Source organism: Galeopterus variegatus, unplaced genomic scaffold, assembly GCF_000696425.1.
Source record: "Galeopterus variegatus unplaced genomic scaffold, G_variegatus-3.0.2 Scaffold4737, whole genome shotgun sequence".
NCBI classification, from domain to species: Eukaryota; Metazoa; Chordata; class Mammalia; order Dermoptera; family Cynocephalidae; genus Galeopterus; species Galeopterus variegatus.
Genome location: NW_007730848.1, coordinates 136947 through 153186, shown reverse-complemented (window position 1 = coordinate 153186; position 16240 = coordinate 136947). Strand labels below are relative to the sequence as shown.

The 16240-nt window shown below is 34.2% G+C and overlaps 1 protein-coding gene and 1 pseudogene across 2 annotated transcripts in view; both read right to left on the bottom strand.

The window, feature by feature from the left end:
* Nucleotides 1-278: 278 nt before the first annotated feature.
* On the bottom strand, nucleotides 279-1445 carry LOC103603671 (annotated as a pseudogene). Its single transcript, XR_551641.1, has one exon. The product of XR_551641.1 is annotated as a spermine synthase-like (transcript).
* Nucleotides 1446-1731: 286 nt separating this feature from the next.
* Nucleotides 1732-16240, bottom strand: part of LOC103603673 (serine/threonine-protein kinase 3-like) — a 125674-nt gene continuing 111165 nt past the window's right edge. Inside the window, exon 7 of the mRNA XM_008588244.1 lies at nucleotides 1732-1923. Coding sequence (XP_008586466.1) covers nucleotides 1732-1923 — 192 coding nt within the window. The remainder of the gene's footprint in view (nucleotides 1924-16240) is intronic.

Here is a 16240-nt window from a genome sequence, read left to right as displayed (position 1 = left end):
ACATCCAAATTGAAGGTCTACCAAAACAAAACCAAAAATAGCCCACAGAGAAATAAAAAGTAACAAAAATCACATTCGGGGGCGGGGTGTCAGTGCATTTAGTAGTCTGCGCTGTGCTGTCTAATCATCCTTCAGCTGACTTTCAAAAAAAATAACACCCTACCTCATCAAAATATACATTTTCCATTCACTTTTTTAAATTAAAAATAATTTAAAAAAGAAAACTTCAAGGAATTCACAATGAATTGCCTGACTCATGTTGATGGCATGTACAGCACATGGAGGTCAGGAAGGCTATTTGCAGCACACATGATTAGGGGACATTTATCTTCATGGTTTCACTTTCTTCCAAACAGTGTAAAATACCCACAATTCCAAGTATGAAGGGACACAGATGATCTCCTTCGAAAATTCCACAGGACAATACAGGCACCCAAGCTGTTCTTCATAGAGCGACAGGGCTTCTGTCGAATTGACACAGTTCCCCTGTGTAAAATATTTCCCATCCTGTTTCAATACTTTCATTGAGAGATCAAGAATCAGTCTGAGAAACTCCCATGTGGAATCTTCTTCCGGAGACATGGAGATTGGAACAGCTGTCAAATCATTAATCACATAATTAAACTCTCTCCCTTCTTTGGCGTACCTCTTCAGTACTGGAATACAGTCTTCTATGAGAACCTGATGGCAGTCTCCATTAAGATTGTCTAAGACGTCACCACGTTTTTTGCATGTATTTTTTACATCCATCAATCACCATTTGGTCAATCTCTACCATAGTGACCATCTTTGGTTTCAGTTTGACTATTTCACATAATATTCCCGTCTCCGCCTCCAAGAATCAGTACATCCTTGCCAGTGTAATCATCTTTGCCACTGCCCATGATGGCCCGGGTATATGCCAAATCACTCTCCGCCAAATTAACATCCCCACTAAGGATAAGAATATTTCCAAATTGCTTCGAGTGCAGAATTTTAATGTTCTGATAAGGTGAATCTTCATCATACACCACTTCATCTATGTCATACTCAACCAGGTGCCCATCAGCAGTGGGCCAGTATCTGTCGATGGCCCCTCCTCAAACTATGGATGGTAATCGCTTCACCCGCCCAGTACTGTCTTGACTCAATTCTTTCATTCTTTCTTCTACTTTGTTCAAAAGACTGTCAATTTCTTCTTTCCCCTGTGCATCACTGTCGTAACTTTGAATGTCCAGCAACACCAATCCATGTGGGTAAATTCTCAAATTGGCAAAGCTGCCATTTTTGTTTGGGTTGCTAAGTAGCCATGTTCCTGCCAGGTGTGCACCGACTCTGCCATGCCCTGCTCCTGGAAGATGGACTGGAGGCCTTTCAGAATGGTCTCACCGTCAGCTTTGGCGCCGAGCATGAAGTCGAGCGTGCTGTGCCGTGCTGCTGCCATAGTGAGGTGAAGCCCTGTGCCATAGCTGGTTAAGATGGTATATTTGATTTTTTTCTTTTTACCACAAGTAAAAATAAAATTAAAAAAAAAAAAAAAAAAGAATGGAGAGTGAAAATAGAAGATCTATAGCATAATTTTTCTTATAGACAACAAAATGGTACATCTTACAGGAAAAACACGTGTGTTACGTGTTCAACTTTAGGAAAGCCAAAGGTTAGATTATCTGATACCCAATGAATGTGACACAGCAGATCTCTCCATACCAATTCTGACAAAAACAACCAAATTTATTTCTTAGAATCAGTCCTTCAGCCATATTCATTCTCCCTTCCTCCTACCACAGTTCCAGGGTTCCAAGCCAAGATCTTCTTTGAAGCAATGGGTACTGATTTGCCAGGAATGGTCAGTAAAGGCACCACATTAGGTTTTTCCTTCCCTCCTTTCTTCTCTTTCTCATCATCACTGCAGAAGCCACTGATGCCTGAGACTTCCCTTCTCTCCTCAAAAATGAAGAGGAAATGAACAAAAACAGATAAACAAAAACTGAGAGAATTAATTGCTAGCAGACTTGCCCTACCAGACACACGAAAGGAAGTACTTCAGATTGAGATGAAAGGACATTAGACAGTAACTCAAATCCACACAATGAAATAAAAAGCATCAGCAAAAGTAAATATACAAGTAAATGCTAAAGACAGTATAAATGTATTTTTTGTTTGTAACTCTATATAGCACTTCTACCATAAATATAAATTACAATTTGAAAAAAAGTAGGACTATAACAGGTCAAGAGTGAACTTGTTTTAAGAAGTAGATTTTCGATCACACTTCTGGAATAGAGATAGTAAAAAGATAAAGGAAATACGGAAGTATTTTTGAAAGGAAGAAAGGAAATGATTCAAAACAAACCTATGGTAGATATAGTATATAGTAAAAACTTTGTACATGTTTAGGTATTATTATTATTACTATAATTATTATGAAATGCTCGCATCACAAAAGGTTAATAGTACTAAAGTGGGGTCGGCCCGGTGGCGCATTCGGTAGAGTGCGACGCTTGGGAGCGCAGCAGCGCTCCCGCCGAGGGTTCGGATCCCATGTAGAGACCGGTCCGCTCACTGGTTGAGCGCGGTGCGGGCGCGACACCGAGGGTTGCGATCCCATTGCTGGTCGCGGTATGGGCGTGACACCGCGGGTTCCTATCCCGTTACCGGTCATGAAAAAAAAAATAGTACTAAAGTGTGTTCTTCAAAAGAAAAGAGAGCACACCATTCAGATCAATCTATATTTATTTATGTATCTATACCAAACCTATCCCCATTTCTTTCTAATGATTCCTATTTAATTGAAGAAAGATTTCTCTAGTACTCTGCTGTAGATTCACTCTTAAATAACTTCACAAATAAAGTCCTATGAAAATACAACCACCATCACCAAAAAAAGAGGATCATCACTTGATTATAACCCTGGACTACAGCAATACTGATCAGATGCTACCACATCTGGGTCTCCATTTCTTCAAGATATGTCAAATGGCAGTCATAGTACCTACCTCATTTCAGAGGGTTGTGAGAATTAAAATAACTTATGTAGAACTGTCAGCTAAGATTGAAAATATTTTATAAATATAGGTTAATAATATTGCTGTAAAAAGTCAGATAATATATAATCTACATTCTACACAGATTGTCCTTGCTTCTTTCAGAACCAGGTCTTAACTCCTTTTAGCTCAACCTTATTAGGTTTCGGTGCCTACAGAGACATAAGATATTCCCTTCAAGGATACCTAATATTACTATACATAAGAAATGCTTTCCACATTGACTGACAAGAGATGAAAAGGACTAACAACTTCAACTAAAGCATAAATGATTAAGAGGTGAGAGCAAATAATCTCTGGCTTTGGGGGATTTAGAAGTGTTGAGGTATAGTAAACACAGATCCCAAGTCCTACCCTAAATCACACAACATTCTTATAATTACACATACTAAACTTTCTTGCTGGGGCGCTCAGCACTAAGGAGGCAAATTCACAGAAAGAATGAAGAATGTAAGGATGAGTGTACATTAACTTTTATTAACTTTCTACTGTGTGTCAGACAGTATGCAAGTCACCTTTACTTAGTTTCTCATTTAACTCTCACAACAACATTGAAAAGTCTCTTTTTTGATAATGATTGAGTTATCTGCTTATGTTACAGAGATACTACATGGTTTAGGCAGGACAAAATACTAAAACTAAAGGTCTGACTTCAAAGCCAGTTCTTTCTGTTTTACCACACTATCAACCCAATGAAGTCTAAGCAAAATTTTTCAGTGCCACTAGGGTGTTTTACTACACTGAAGTAGTAGCTTACATAAACCAACAAGATTTTTAGGGGAACTTCAATACAAGTTCTTCCAATCCCTTCCAATGAATGGACACTGTAAATAAGTAAATTCCTGCTAACAACTAGTTTATCCAGAAAGAATCTTTACCCCTCATCCAAAAAGCATCCTATTAAGCCAGAATGATCTCACTCTGACACAATGGTTTTTGGTAAATGTGAAAAAAATCACACTGAGAAATTCTGATTCACCAAAGAACAGTTTCTATATTAGCCTAATAATACATAGAGAATAAAATAATATATATGAAAACTTGGGAAGAAGGGTGATTATATTCAGCCACATGCTCTTCAAAAAGAAAAATAAAAACTGATGTATCTACTATAAGAAAAAATAATCTTACAATAAAAAAGAACAGCAATCACTTTAAATAGATGTCAAATATGTAGTGTCTTTGTTGGTTCTATATAAAGCTCTAACTAATCCAGTCAGGTTTAAGGATTCAAGCTCCTATACATATTTCTATGGCAGGATATAACATAAATACACACACACACACACACACAGAAAATTAAAATAAAGCAATGATTTGTTGTCTATACACCCAATTCTTTCAAGTAAACCAATATTTTCCCATATGAATTAGCCTTTGGAGAACATAGCAATAAATCCCATTTGATCAAGGAAATTGCCAAAAGAACACATGTTAATCTAACATGCCTGCCTCAGTTTACCTGTCATAAGACACTCATCTCTCATCTCTGGACACTGAAAATTAATAATTTTCAGCCACTTGTTTTTACTGCATCTAAGTCTCAATTACCCATAATTAAAACAGATAAAATAATGACATTTCATGATGTCCCAAACACATGAATCAATGATAGAGCAGGAAAAAAAATAAAATGCAGAACCTACTAGGAAAGGAAACATTTGCATCAGCTTTACCTGTCTCCCGCAGGAGTTTCAATAGCGTAAACCTTAACTGACATACCTTGACTGTTCAGAACCTCCCAGAAAAAAGGATCATACTGTTTTGTTTTTAAAACCTCAATTGTTAGTAATGAATGAAAGAAAACATAGCTTTCCAAGACGATTTTCTAAGCACAAATATTTTTTCTCTTGTTGTCAGTTATTTTTCTAATATCTAATTCTATTTCTAATAAAAATTTTAGTGTAACTAAGAAAGACAAACTAAAATTACTCAGGGATTTTTATGCAAAACTTCCAATTATGTGTCCTAAACTCTTTTACTCCAGTGAGTTCACAAACTCTGACAGATGTTTTATAATTCTGTTTAAATATTTAGTCAGTAGAAGGATGAAATTTTTAAAAACCAGAATGATTTCATTCTTTTCAAAAACCAGGGTGGTCTATAGGCAATTTTGGTACCAGTGGTGTTGCCGGGGGAACAAAATGAAAACAGGTGCCATCAAATTCAAATTAAAGATTTAGTTCTATTTTAAACCACCTTAAACAATGTTTCCATAAACTTTCTAACTGATACTACTATAAATTTTACAATATTTTATAACAAGAAAAGGATTATAAATTGTCTGTAGACCATCAAATTTTAACTGTAACAAATTTAGACTGATTGGTAACACTTCCTTTTAAAAAACTTTCTTTCATTAAATATGTGGCATCATTTTAAAAATGGAATGAATATATAATAAAAGGCAAGTCAAACTAAGAAAAGACAGCAAGTATATACTGTGATAGTCTTTTGTGAAAGATTTTACCTTGATTTGAGCCTATGCAGTTTTAAAAATTAAAAAGAAAGTACAAAAGAAATTTAAATTCACATGTAAGGGAAAAGTTATGCAATTAGTAAGTATTATGAAAAGGTTAATTTTTCCTCATAAACCTAATTGAAGTATAATCTTCATTGTTAAAAAAAATCCAAGAACTTGTTTTCCTTATCTTAGCATTGGAAAGAATGGAAGTACTTGGCTTCTACTACCAAACAGCACTTTTTAAATTCTTACAAAAGATGAAGCAAGAGCCTTTTAATATATAAAAATTAGTTCGTGTTTGAAAATGCATTACGGTATTAGATATCTTACTTGTTTAATATGGTATCAGTGGCAAAACACAATTTTGTTAAAAGTTTTAATCTAAGAAATGAGCATATGATAAAATTTTAAATAGGTGATTTGCATATAGGTTGAGGTTCTCGATAAGACTGTTACAGAAAGCTTTAAGTACTTTGTTCCCAGTGAGGATTCTAGATATATAGGTAAGATGAACTGTACAATCTCCAGTATTATTAATTTAATTAGAAAATAATTTCTCTTTGAATTAGTTTTGACACTTGAAAATGTTTTAAAGTTGTAGGAGCATTTAATTTTGCACTGACAAGAGTTCTTTTATTCTGACTATAAATAACAAAATTCTGTTATTTCAAATCTTTCATACAGTTCAAAGTAGTATATTTATCAGTGCTCTGGGGAAACACAATTTGGTTTATTAGTGTGGAGTCATAACTTACAGCTACATTAGTTGAATTCTTTCCAGTACTTAACCACAATGAGGGTTTCATCAGCTAATTTTCAAAAAAGCTTAAGGTTTTCAGTACTAATAGATAATGTCTTTAAAACTAATATTTCTAGTTTAAAATTCCCCTCCCCCAACTAAATTGTATTTGCAAAATAGAAATAGAACCTTTTTCTCAGATTAGTACTTGTGACTATTTGAATCATAAAAGAAAAATACTTAGCATTGATAAAGTCAACCAATATAAAACTTCTGTTATAGTTACATTAATTACAGTTTCGAATAATCACACTTGTGTATAATTATAAAATTACTGTACTGGTCTACTGCTTACTTTGAAAGTGATTAATCAAAGTCAGAGAAAGCCACCCATCAGCTGAAGTGTGTTTCAAATTTCCTTCTCAGAGACATGTCAAAGATGAGCCAATTTTACTTTAATTAAAACCTCATTTAGAAATATGAAATAAATGCTTTCTATTTAATTCCAATTAGATTTCAATTGTGTCCAGCTTTCAAACTGCTTCTGCTACTTGATTACACGTGCCAAATTAATCTTTTCTTATGATTTATATAAACAGATTTAAAAACAAAAGGCATGGATTTATTTACTTATTATTATAGCGGGTATACAGAATTTCATATCTTATTCTAAATCAAACAAAAATTCATTAACAAAAAAATTAACTACAAACAAATTAGCCTCAATTCATTAATGGCTTATTTATCTCTTAAGCAATATATCAGGTAAGAATAAATACCTATACTTAATTCTTCAAATTTTAGAAATCTTAAGTTTTTAAAAATTCTTTTGCCTTACATTCTCCACCTATCTCATCAAAGCACAACAAATTCATTGGTCTAGATTTCTAATTTTGAATTGCTTTGGCAGAAGAGTTAGAAGTAATTCTTCCTACTATAACCAGGAATACCTTACAGGAACCTAATCATAAAGTACCCTAAGGTTCTGTGACCCAGGCAAGGCTTCTCTAACACTAACTGATCATAATGCCAATCCTACAAAATACCCTTAGCTGACTTTCAGATGTGTGTATTTGATTGGTTCAAATACAGGAAGACATCCTTTGTACATACTAATTAGTCAAAGATAAGAAGGCAGGGGAAACAGATTTATCTAAAATATTTGTTTGACTAATATGCAGTAGTCTTCCAAAAACTGAAAATGAAAATTTTAGAGAAAAGACACTTTCTACTATGATCTCTTAGGGTGCTTCACACAGATAGTCAGGGAAGTATTCCAAAAGTCAATGAATAAGTATAGGAGTATAAGGTCTTTAACAGAATCAAGCAACACCTTAAACAACTGATAATACAGTACCACTCTCTCTGACAGTTTGTTGAGTGTCCAAACAAATCTGTTCCTCCCTTCACTTTATTTGCCTCCTTTCTCCTACAATGTTCTACTTATGGCCAAGGCCTTGAAAGGCATAAGAAGGCAGGAAAGATTCAAGATGGCCTGCACATGAGACAAGAAATAACTCGATGAAATGGAAAGACATTCAGAGAAGGCTCTAGCGCCCAGCATCCTTCAACCAGAAGCTCCTCCACCTGCCTCTCAACTAGATAACTGCACTCACAGAGTACTTTCCAACCCTTTTCAAGGGTTCCATGTTGACAATTACTTGAAGATTACTATTCACTGCACTGTATAAAAGAATGAGTAGAAAAGGAAAAATGAAAGTACTGATGTGATAAGAAACAAGAATCTAGATGCAAATAGAAGTCATTAGATTTAACATAAAATCTTTAGGATAAATTAAAAAGCTCACTAAATCTTAACCCAGTCAACACTGTTTAAATGTGAAAGATAAAGGCAGTATTACAGAACATGTACAAAATGCTATAAATATATTATTGAAAGGGCAAAATGAAATTAGAGAATATACAATAAAGTTCTCTGGGATTAGAAACTTTTCTTACAACATTTCAGTCAATTGTGAGACTTCCAGAAACATTACCTGTGAAATTAGAGGGTGCCCTGTATGAATAAAAGGGCTAATTCCTCACATGAAGACTTAGCACTAGGAACTATTGTCTAAATCCATCTGAGGAAAAAAACAAACCACTTCCTACTAAGAGGAACAAAGCAAAGACAAAGTTAATTTACAGCTAATGAAAATGTCACGAAGTCAATAAACAGCTCATACGAAAAAGAAATTAGCAATGTGGTTATTTGTACACATATAAAGATAGCAGGAAATAAAATCTTTTATATTACATGAAAACAAAATGTTTGTAGACTCACTGATAAACTTCTCTGAGAAAAATGTTGAGATTTGTGGATATAAATTTTTTACTGCTTTGGGGGAGACAGTATTTTCTATGGTATCATCTACAGATATTACAATGAAATTATGACTCAAAAAATTTGTTTTACATAAAATGTCTCATCTATATCTCATTGAGCTAATTACTTGGACAACATCACCATCTCTTCCACAGGCTCTGGCAAATTTAGAAAAGAGATTTGGGCTTTGTTTTGTTTTTTACCCTGTACCCAAAGTTCAGCTAAGAGTAAAGGCCTACAAAAGAAACCCTTAATTATTTCCCCAAATGTTTCACAGCGATCGCTTCAAAAAATCAAAAGGATGCTTTCCTACTAGGCAAACCACATAATTTAAGAGTAAAAGGTTACTTAAGATGATTTGATTTTTCTCAAAGAAAAAGTGGAAAATAAGGTTAATGACCAGAATTCTGGCACATTCTGGTTATCAAACACTTTTTCTGTTTGGTAGAGGTGGGGACACTCTTGAAGAACTTTTTATGCAGGCTAAAATTTTACATAAAGAGAAGCCACACTATTATGAAATGCTTTAGAGGCTCCAAGAAGCAGATACCACACTTTGCTGTGTTTCTTAAAAAAAAACCACATTGTTGCCTTTGGGTGGTATTTAGCTCCAAAAATATCAAAAGTATCAGAAAGATAATGTCTATAATTAATGTTTGCTATTACATATTTTATTTATGGCCTCTAAACTTTCTCATAGCCCAGACATTCAACTCTACAACCTAAATTTTTCTGGTTGCTTCAATGTCATAGAATTCCCTTTGTAATTTGGTTCAGTACATACTTAGGACCTACTTCATACACAGATGAATAAAATACTATCTTACATCTAGGTTAAGAGGCCAGGAACTGGAGTCCTTTGTCTGGGTTCTAATCGTGGTTCTTCCAATTACTAGTTATTTAATCTTTCTATTCCTTACTTTTATCATCTACAAACTATAGTAAGAAAACCTACATCACAGGGTTGTTGTGACAATCAAATAAGTTAGTACACACAAATTATTCAGAACACAACATAAGAAAGAATGCAGCAGTAACGTGCTACAACATAGATGAAACTTGAAAACATTTTGCTAAGTGAAAGAAGCCAGACACAAAAGGTCATATATTCCATGATTCCATTTAGATGAAATATCCATAATAGGTAAATAACAGACACAGAATGCAAACTGGTAGTTGCCAGAATCTGGAGGGACAGGAGAATGGGAATAAAATGCTTAATGGGTATTGCGCTTTATTTTGAAGTGATGAAAATGTTTTTAGAACTAGACAGAAGTGGTAGATGCACAGCATTATTATGAATGTACTAAATGCCACTGGATTGTTCACCTTCAAATTTTAAAGTAATAAACTGATACCTTCAAAAAATACTTAAAACAATGGTAGTGCTATTGAAAGAGTTCAGTTAGCTCTAATAATTATTACCCATACCACATGAACTGGTAAATACATAGGATACTATGTTACATTCCAAAAGCTCAAATAATATACATACATTTGGAGTTTTATGTTTCCTTTTAAGTATTAATTTTAACAACTTAATTATTTTAAATTCAGCATGAAATTATATAATCCATCTGTTAGAAACTCATTTCCTCCAAAAAAGATACTCAGAGAATACATATGAAAAACAGCAACTAAAATTTTATTTTGTATATTTACTGCTGCATGTTATCCAAATTATGTTATTTTGACAAATAGTGCTTATGTGTTAAGCCATCTGGGGAAAAAAGGAGCTAAATCATAAAGAAAATATACACAAAATGACAACCAAAGAATTATTTTGTAAATTTAACCTCATAAATTATAAATACTTTATTGTTACACTCAGATATTTAAATAATGTAATACATAAATACCACTAAAAGACTCACACATATATTTAAAAACACAATATAAAGTTAAATATGTGATGAATCAGAAAAATTCTTCATAATGGAATACAAAACTGAGAATCAAGAACTGGATCTGCCAGAGGAAAGCAAATTTTAAAAAGGACATAAAATCATAAGGCTAGATTTGTGGTTATAAAAATTAATGAAATTCATTTTCCTTTTTTGAGGCAAAAAAAAAAGGTATTCCATTTACCAAACTTGAAGCATTTATACTATAGTTTAGAAAGAATAAGTTAACAAATAAAGAGATCACAGTCAGTTTCCAAATAATTATAGCATCCAAGAGATCAAGTCTGAAAACAGTTCATCTTAAATAAAAAGCTATTAGGAGAAACTATGAGGTACTTTCTACTAATATCTCAAAAAAAAAAAGAAATATTTCAAAAGAGAATAATTCATATTTTCCATTTCCTTGCTTTACATATTTGTTTTACTGTTGGAAGAAGGCTGTCTTTGTTTTCTTTGTCATGCCTAATGTTTATTTTATAAATTTTCACTAAACGTGTTACAAAAGGTTCCTGCTGGGAATAATTACTATATTTCAAATACACATTTGTAAACAATAACAAAAGAAAACTGTCATTAATTTTAATGTAAAGTTAAATTACTGAAATAAACCTTCAAATATATATTGACATCAGTCAAAGAACTGGGGCATGACATGCAAACTTTTACTGGTCCAAAAGCACAGAGTTTAGGTCAAGTTCCTTAAAACAGCCAAACGTTTAGTAAGTGAAGAAAAATACACAAAATTCTCTATGAATAAAAATAATTCAAATGAACAATGTTTGTGGAAAATAAAGCAATCTACAGATTCTGTATTACACATGCCAAGATGGTTAATAGCACTACACTATATGTGCTATGAGAAAAAACTTAACCAACTATAAAAATTGTTATATAAAAAATATGTATGCTGGGCCGGCCCAGTGGCGCACTGGAGAGTGCGCCGCTTAGGAGAGCGGCGGCGCTCCCGCCGAGGGTTCGGATCCCATGTGGAGACTGGTTCCCGCTCACTGGCTGAGCGCGGTGCGGGCGCAACACCGAGGGTTGCGATCCCGTTACCGGTCAGTAAAAAAGACCAAAAAAAAAAAAAAAATGTATGTTATCTTTTTTTGTGAACATCTTTAAACAAGTAAGTCAGCTAGCTTCCTGGAATAATGTAAATGTGATTCACCCTAAACACAGAGATATGATTTTCTTGCACCTCATGAGTTCCATAAATCTTTGAATAAAAATATTATGCATCCGATATACCCTCTTATCTGTATGTCTAATAAAAAGGGCTGGGTGAGCTGTGGAAAATGGTATGATGGTTCCTCAAAAAAGTAAGCATAAAGTTACTATATGATCCAGCAATTCCACTTCTGGGTATATATCCAAAAGAATTAGAAGCAGGAACTCAAACAGATACTTGTATGCCCATGTTCAAAAGCAGCATTATTCACAATAGCTAAAAGGTGGAAACAACCCAAGTGTCCATCAACAGATGAATGGATGAACAAAATGTGGTATATACATACAACAGAATATTATTCGGCCTAAAAAAGGAATGAAATCCTAATATATGAGACAACATGGATGGATCTTGAATATATTATGCTAAGTGAAATTACCCAGACACAAAAGGACAAATATATAATTCCACTCACAGGAGGTACCTAGAACAGTCAAATGTAAGACAGAAAGTAGAATGGTGGCTACCTGAGTCTAGAGGGGGGTTAGTCATAGGGAATAGCTGTTTAATAGGCATGGATTTTCAGTTTGGGATAATGAAAGTTCTAAAGATGGACAGTGGTAATGGTTGTAGAATAACACGAATTTACTTAATGCCACCTAAAAAACAGTTAAAATGGTAAATCTTATATTATGTGTATTTTACCAAATTTAGAAAAAAGAAAAAAAAATTTTTTCAGTTATGGAAATGGATGGCAGTGATGGTTGTACAACAATATAAATGTACATAATGTCACTGAACTGTACGCTTAAAAATGGTTAAAACAGTAAATTTTATGTATATTCTACCATAATATGTTTACAAGTTGAGTAAAGTCTTTCAGTAATTAGTTTCACTCTGAATTATTTTTAGAGCAGGTCAGAATAATAGTTGCTAAGAGGCATATGAATACTTGGTAAGCAACTGACCCATCATTATAGCTAACCAGCACTCCTAAACCAATTATTGCCTAGCAAAAGTATCACTGCCCTTCAACCCACTGGCCCTGCCTAAGTCTGGCAACCATAGGAAATGCTTCACACTGCTTCTGCAGCAGTAAATGATGGGCTCTTAAAATACAGCACTTGATGTTCAAGACATGAGCATGTTATAAACAGAATGTACTTTAAATCTATCTTGCCCGTGGCTGGTGACTGCATTTACACCCTCAATCACATTCCCTTCTACCTCTCTAGGGCCTAGTTTCATTATTTATCACCCTGGGCCCCACTCCTTCCATCTTTAATACTCTCCTCCAGGTCCTTCATCTCATTCTAAAATCAGATTAATTCTCCTCATCCTATTAAAATCTTTCCTGGACCCTGATACCCTCAATTTTTCTCCCCAACTTCCCTCTTCTTCTTGGCGGCCAAACACCTCAGAGTCTACTCATGCTGCTTTTCCTTCCGTACCTGCCACGCTCCCTCAGGAATTGGCTTTTCCTTCCATTCATGCCACGCTCCCGCAGGAATTGGCTTCTGCCCACCACTAAAGTGAATTACCCTCCTGAAAGTTAACCATCACTTCCTGTCTGATAATATACTCATACTACCCAAACTAAAGGCAAAAAAGACAAACGTTTGTAAAAGGTCATCAATCGTGTCCTCCTTAAAACTCTTTTCTCCCTTGCCTGAAACATCATCAGATTCTCCTAATTCTTCTCTTACTCTCTGGCCTCTCTTTTATCTCCCTCTTCCAAATCTCCAAATATGGGTATCTGCTGTTATTCTGTCCTTCACCTTATTTTCCCCTCTCTCCTAGGAACTTTTCAGAACCTTTCTTCTAGAAACTTTGCAAAATGTTTTATAAAGGCAGAATATCATCAGCACAAGAGGTACAGAAGGAGTCAGGTAGTTGGAAAATAATTCCAGCTCCCCCTATAACTAAATAGCTGGCAACTGAAAAATGCCTCCTTTCTGCACATGCATATATCAGTCTTCAAGGTTAAGAAAACCATATTTGTTTTTTTTGGCAGGTGAAATACATTTTAAATGAAAAAACATTTAGGATGTTTTCTTTTTAAAATGAATGTACTGCCAGAAGGAAGTACATAACAATCTGTTCATTATTAATTGCATGTTTTCTGATATGGTTAATTATTTAGGCTTGATGCAATCATTCAGCTGGTTAAGACTGCTTACTGATACAAAATTAAAGATAGCATGTATAAATTGTAATGTAAATATCAGTTTCTTAAGGCTAAAAAAAAAACTTCCTCTAATACAGAGTTTTTAAAATTCTATGTAGAAATAATATTTGTAGAAACGGAAAAATGAAATCCATAGAGAATTAACATGCTATACCTTAATTTAAAAGTTGTCATCAGAATACTTAAATTCTTAAAAAGTATAACTTATAATAATTAATGGATAATTTATAAGTATAAAAAAATTAAGACCAAGGACACTTTACAAACTTTAGGATTAATGACTAGTAATGGCTTCTTAACCTAAGTTGTTCCCTTTTGCCTTAAAGAAAGAAACTACTCATTTTCTAGCTTTATCATCAATGCAGAATGTATATTAAATGATTTCACTGAAGTAATTTTTAAAATATTTTAGGGATGAAAAACTGAAGGATACAGGAAACTAATCAACGTATAGTTTTAAATGAAAAAGGAAAATTATAAAACAATATAATCTCATGATTCCAATTTTGGTTAAAAACCAGTATGTTCTCATGGGCATAGTAGGTGTACAAAGCAAACAAGAAGACTACATATCAAAATGTTAACTGTAAAACTCTAGGTAGTACAAGTGATCTTTATTTTCTTCATTATACTCTGCTCTCCTCCTTTAAACCTTCCTTCCTTTCTACAACAGAAATGCATTACATTCATAGTTGACTTTCCTAGAAGAATAAACTCGGTTTACCATTCAATTCTGCCTACTCTCTTATATTTTTGACAAAGTAGAAAAGGACTATCTTCCAAAACTGTAGAGTGACTTTTTAGTATCATCAGTGTTCTCATGCACCTGATCTATCAACAAATCCTGTTAATTCACTTTCACTTTCAAAATATACCAGAATCCAACTACTTCTCACTATTTTCACTGCTACTACCATCTTCATCCAAACCACCATCATCTCTTGCTTGGTTTGTGCAAAAGCCTCCTAACTAGTCTACGTGACTCAACCCTAACCACCCTTTTGGCTAGTTTCATGTCACTCCTCTACTCAGAAATCTTCATTGTCTTCTCGCCTCATTCAGAATAAAAGCCTAAACACTGAATGTAACCTTCAAGGCTCTATGATCTGGACCAGAAGTCACCAGACACACTCCCACTTCAGCAGCATTGAAACTGCAGTTAGTTGCCTCTACCAAGTATATTCTACACCCAGATATTCTCATTTCCTTCAATTTTTTACTCAAGTATCACATTTTCAGTGAGGCCTTCACTGGCAATCCAACACAATATACCCACCACTCCACCCCACCCTTGAGATTTCCTATTGCATTTTCCTGCTTCATTTTTTCTACTGCAGTAGAAAAATACTTATTTCTACTATTACTATCTAACATAATAAATGTTGTATTTATTTCTTTCCTATATTATATCTCTTACCCAGTAGAATATAAACTCAAAAAAGAGAAATTTTCACTTTTTTGACTGCTACATCCCCAGCAGCTAGAACAGTCCCTAGCACATAGTAGGTACTCAGTAAATATCTGCTGAATAAACAAATAAAGGCATTCCAATGAATCCACAATCTTAAAGCCACAGCTTCCCAGTCACAGTAATACTTGGCTCACTGAATGTCATGAAGTGACAGCAACTCATTTATTCATATTCTGAAAATCAATACCTAGAAATGACCTTACATACAGCTAGCAGGATGAAGAACAGCTATGGTAAACAATAACTATAGCCACATTTTCTCAAGCCTAAAAGGGAGCATCTAGGATCTTACCTTTCAAATTTAGGAATAAAATTATGACTGGATTTGATATATCAAAGTGACTCTGAGATCACATGGCTGTTATTGTTGATACTAAGAAGTAAGCAATATTGTCTAAAACCATATTGTTACTCTTCTAACTTTTCCACTAGAATATTCAACTCCAGTCTGTAAGACTGGATATAAAACTTTCCTTATGTATAAAAAAAAACCCTAGTTGAATGTCATACTACTATGCACCTGAGTATCTGTTAACTGGAAGATCTCAGGATCTGTTATAAACACCAATCAATGCTGCGCAAAGAGAGCTAAGGGGGAAAAGGCAATTAGATACTGTGAAAAAATGGAGGCAATCAGAAGAAATACAGTCCATGGTGGCAGTGACACAAGCTAAGCAGGAGGTATGGATAATCTGGGTAAGTGCCATGGAAAAATAAATACCATGATTGGACTTGAGGCAAATGGAAACAGTTCAAATTGGCTTTGTACAGTACTCTGTGGAACATATGATGTCCATATGTCCATTACCAACAAACTGAAACATGGAAAATAACAAAAGCCAATGCTATGATGGCTGTAAGAACACACCCAATGCCAGTCTCTACCACACCATAGCAGTATAACTTACTACAGCTGCCAGGTAAGTTGGCTAAGAAGTCAGAAGCAATAAGAAAAGA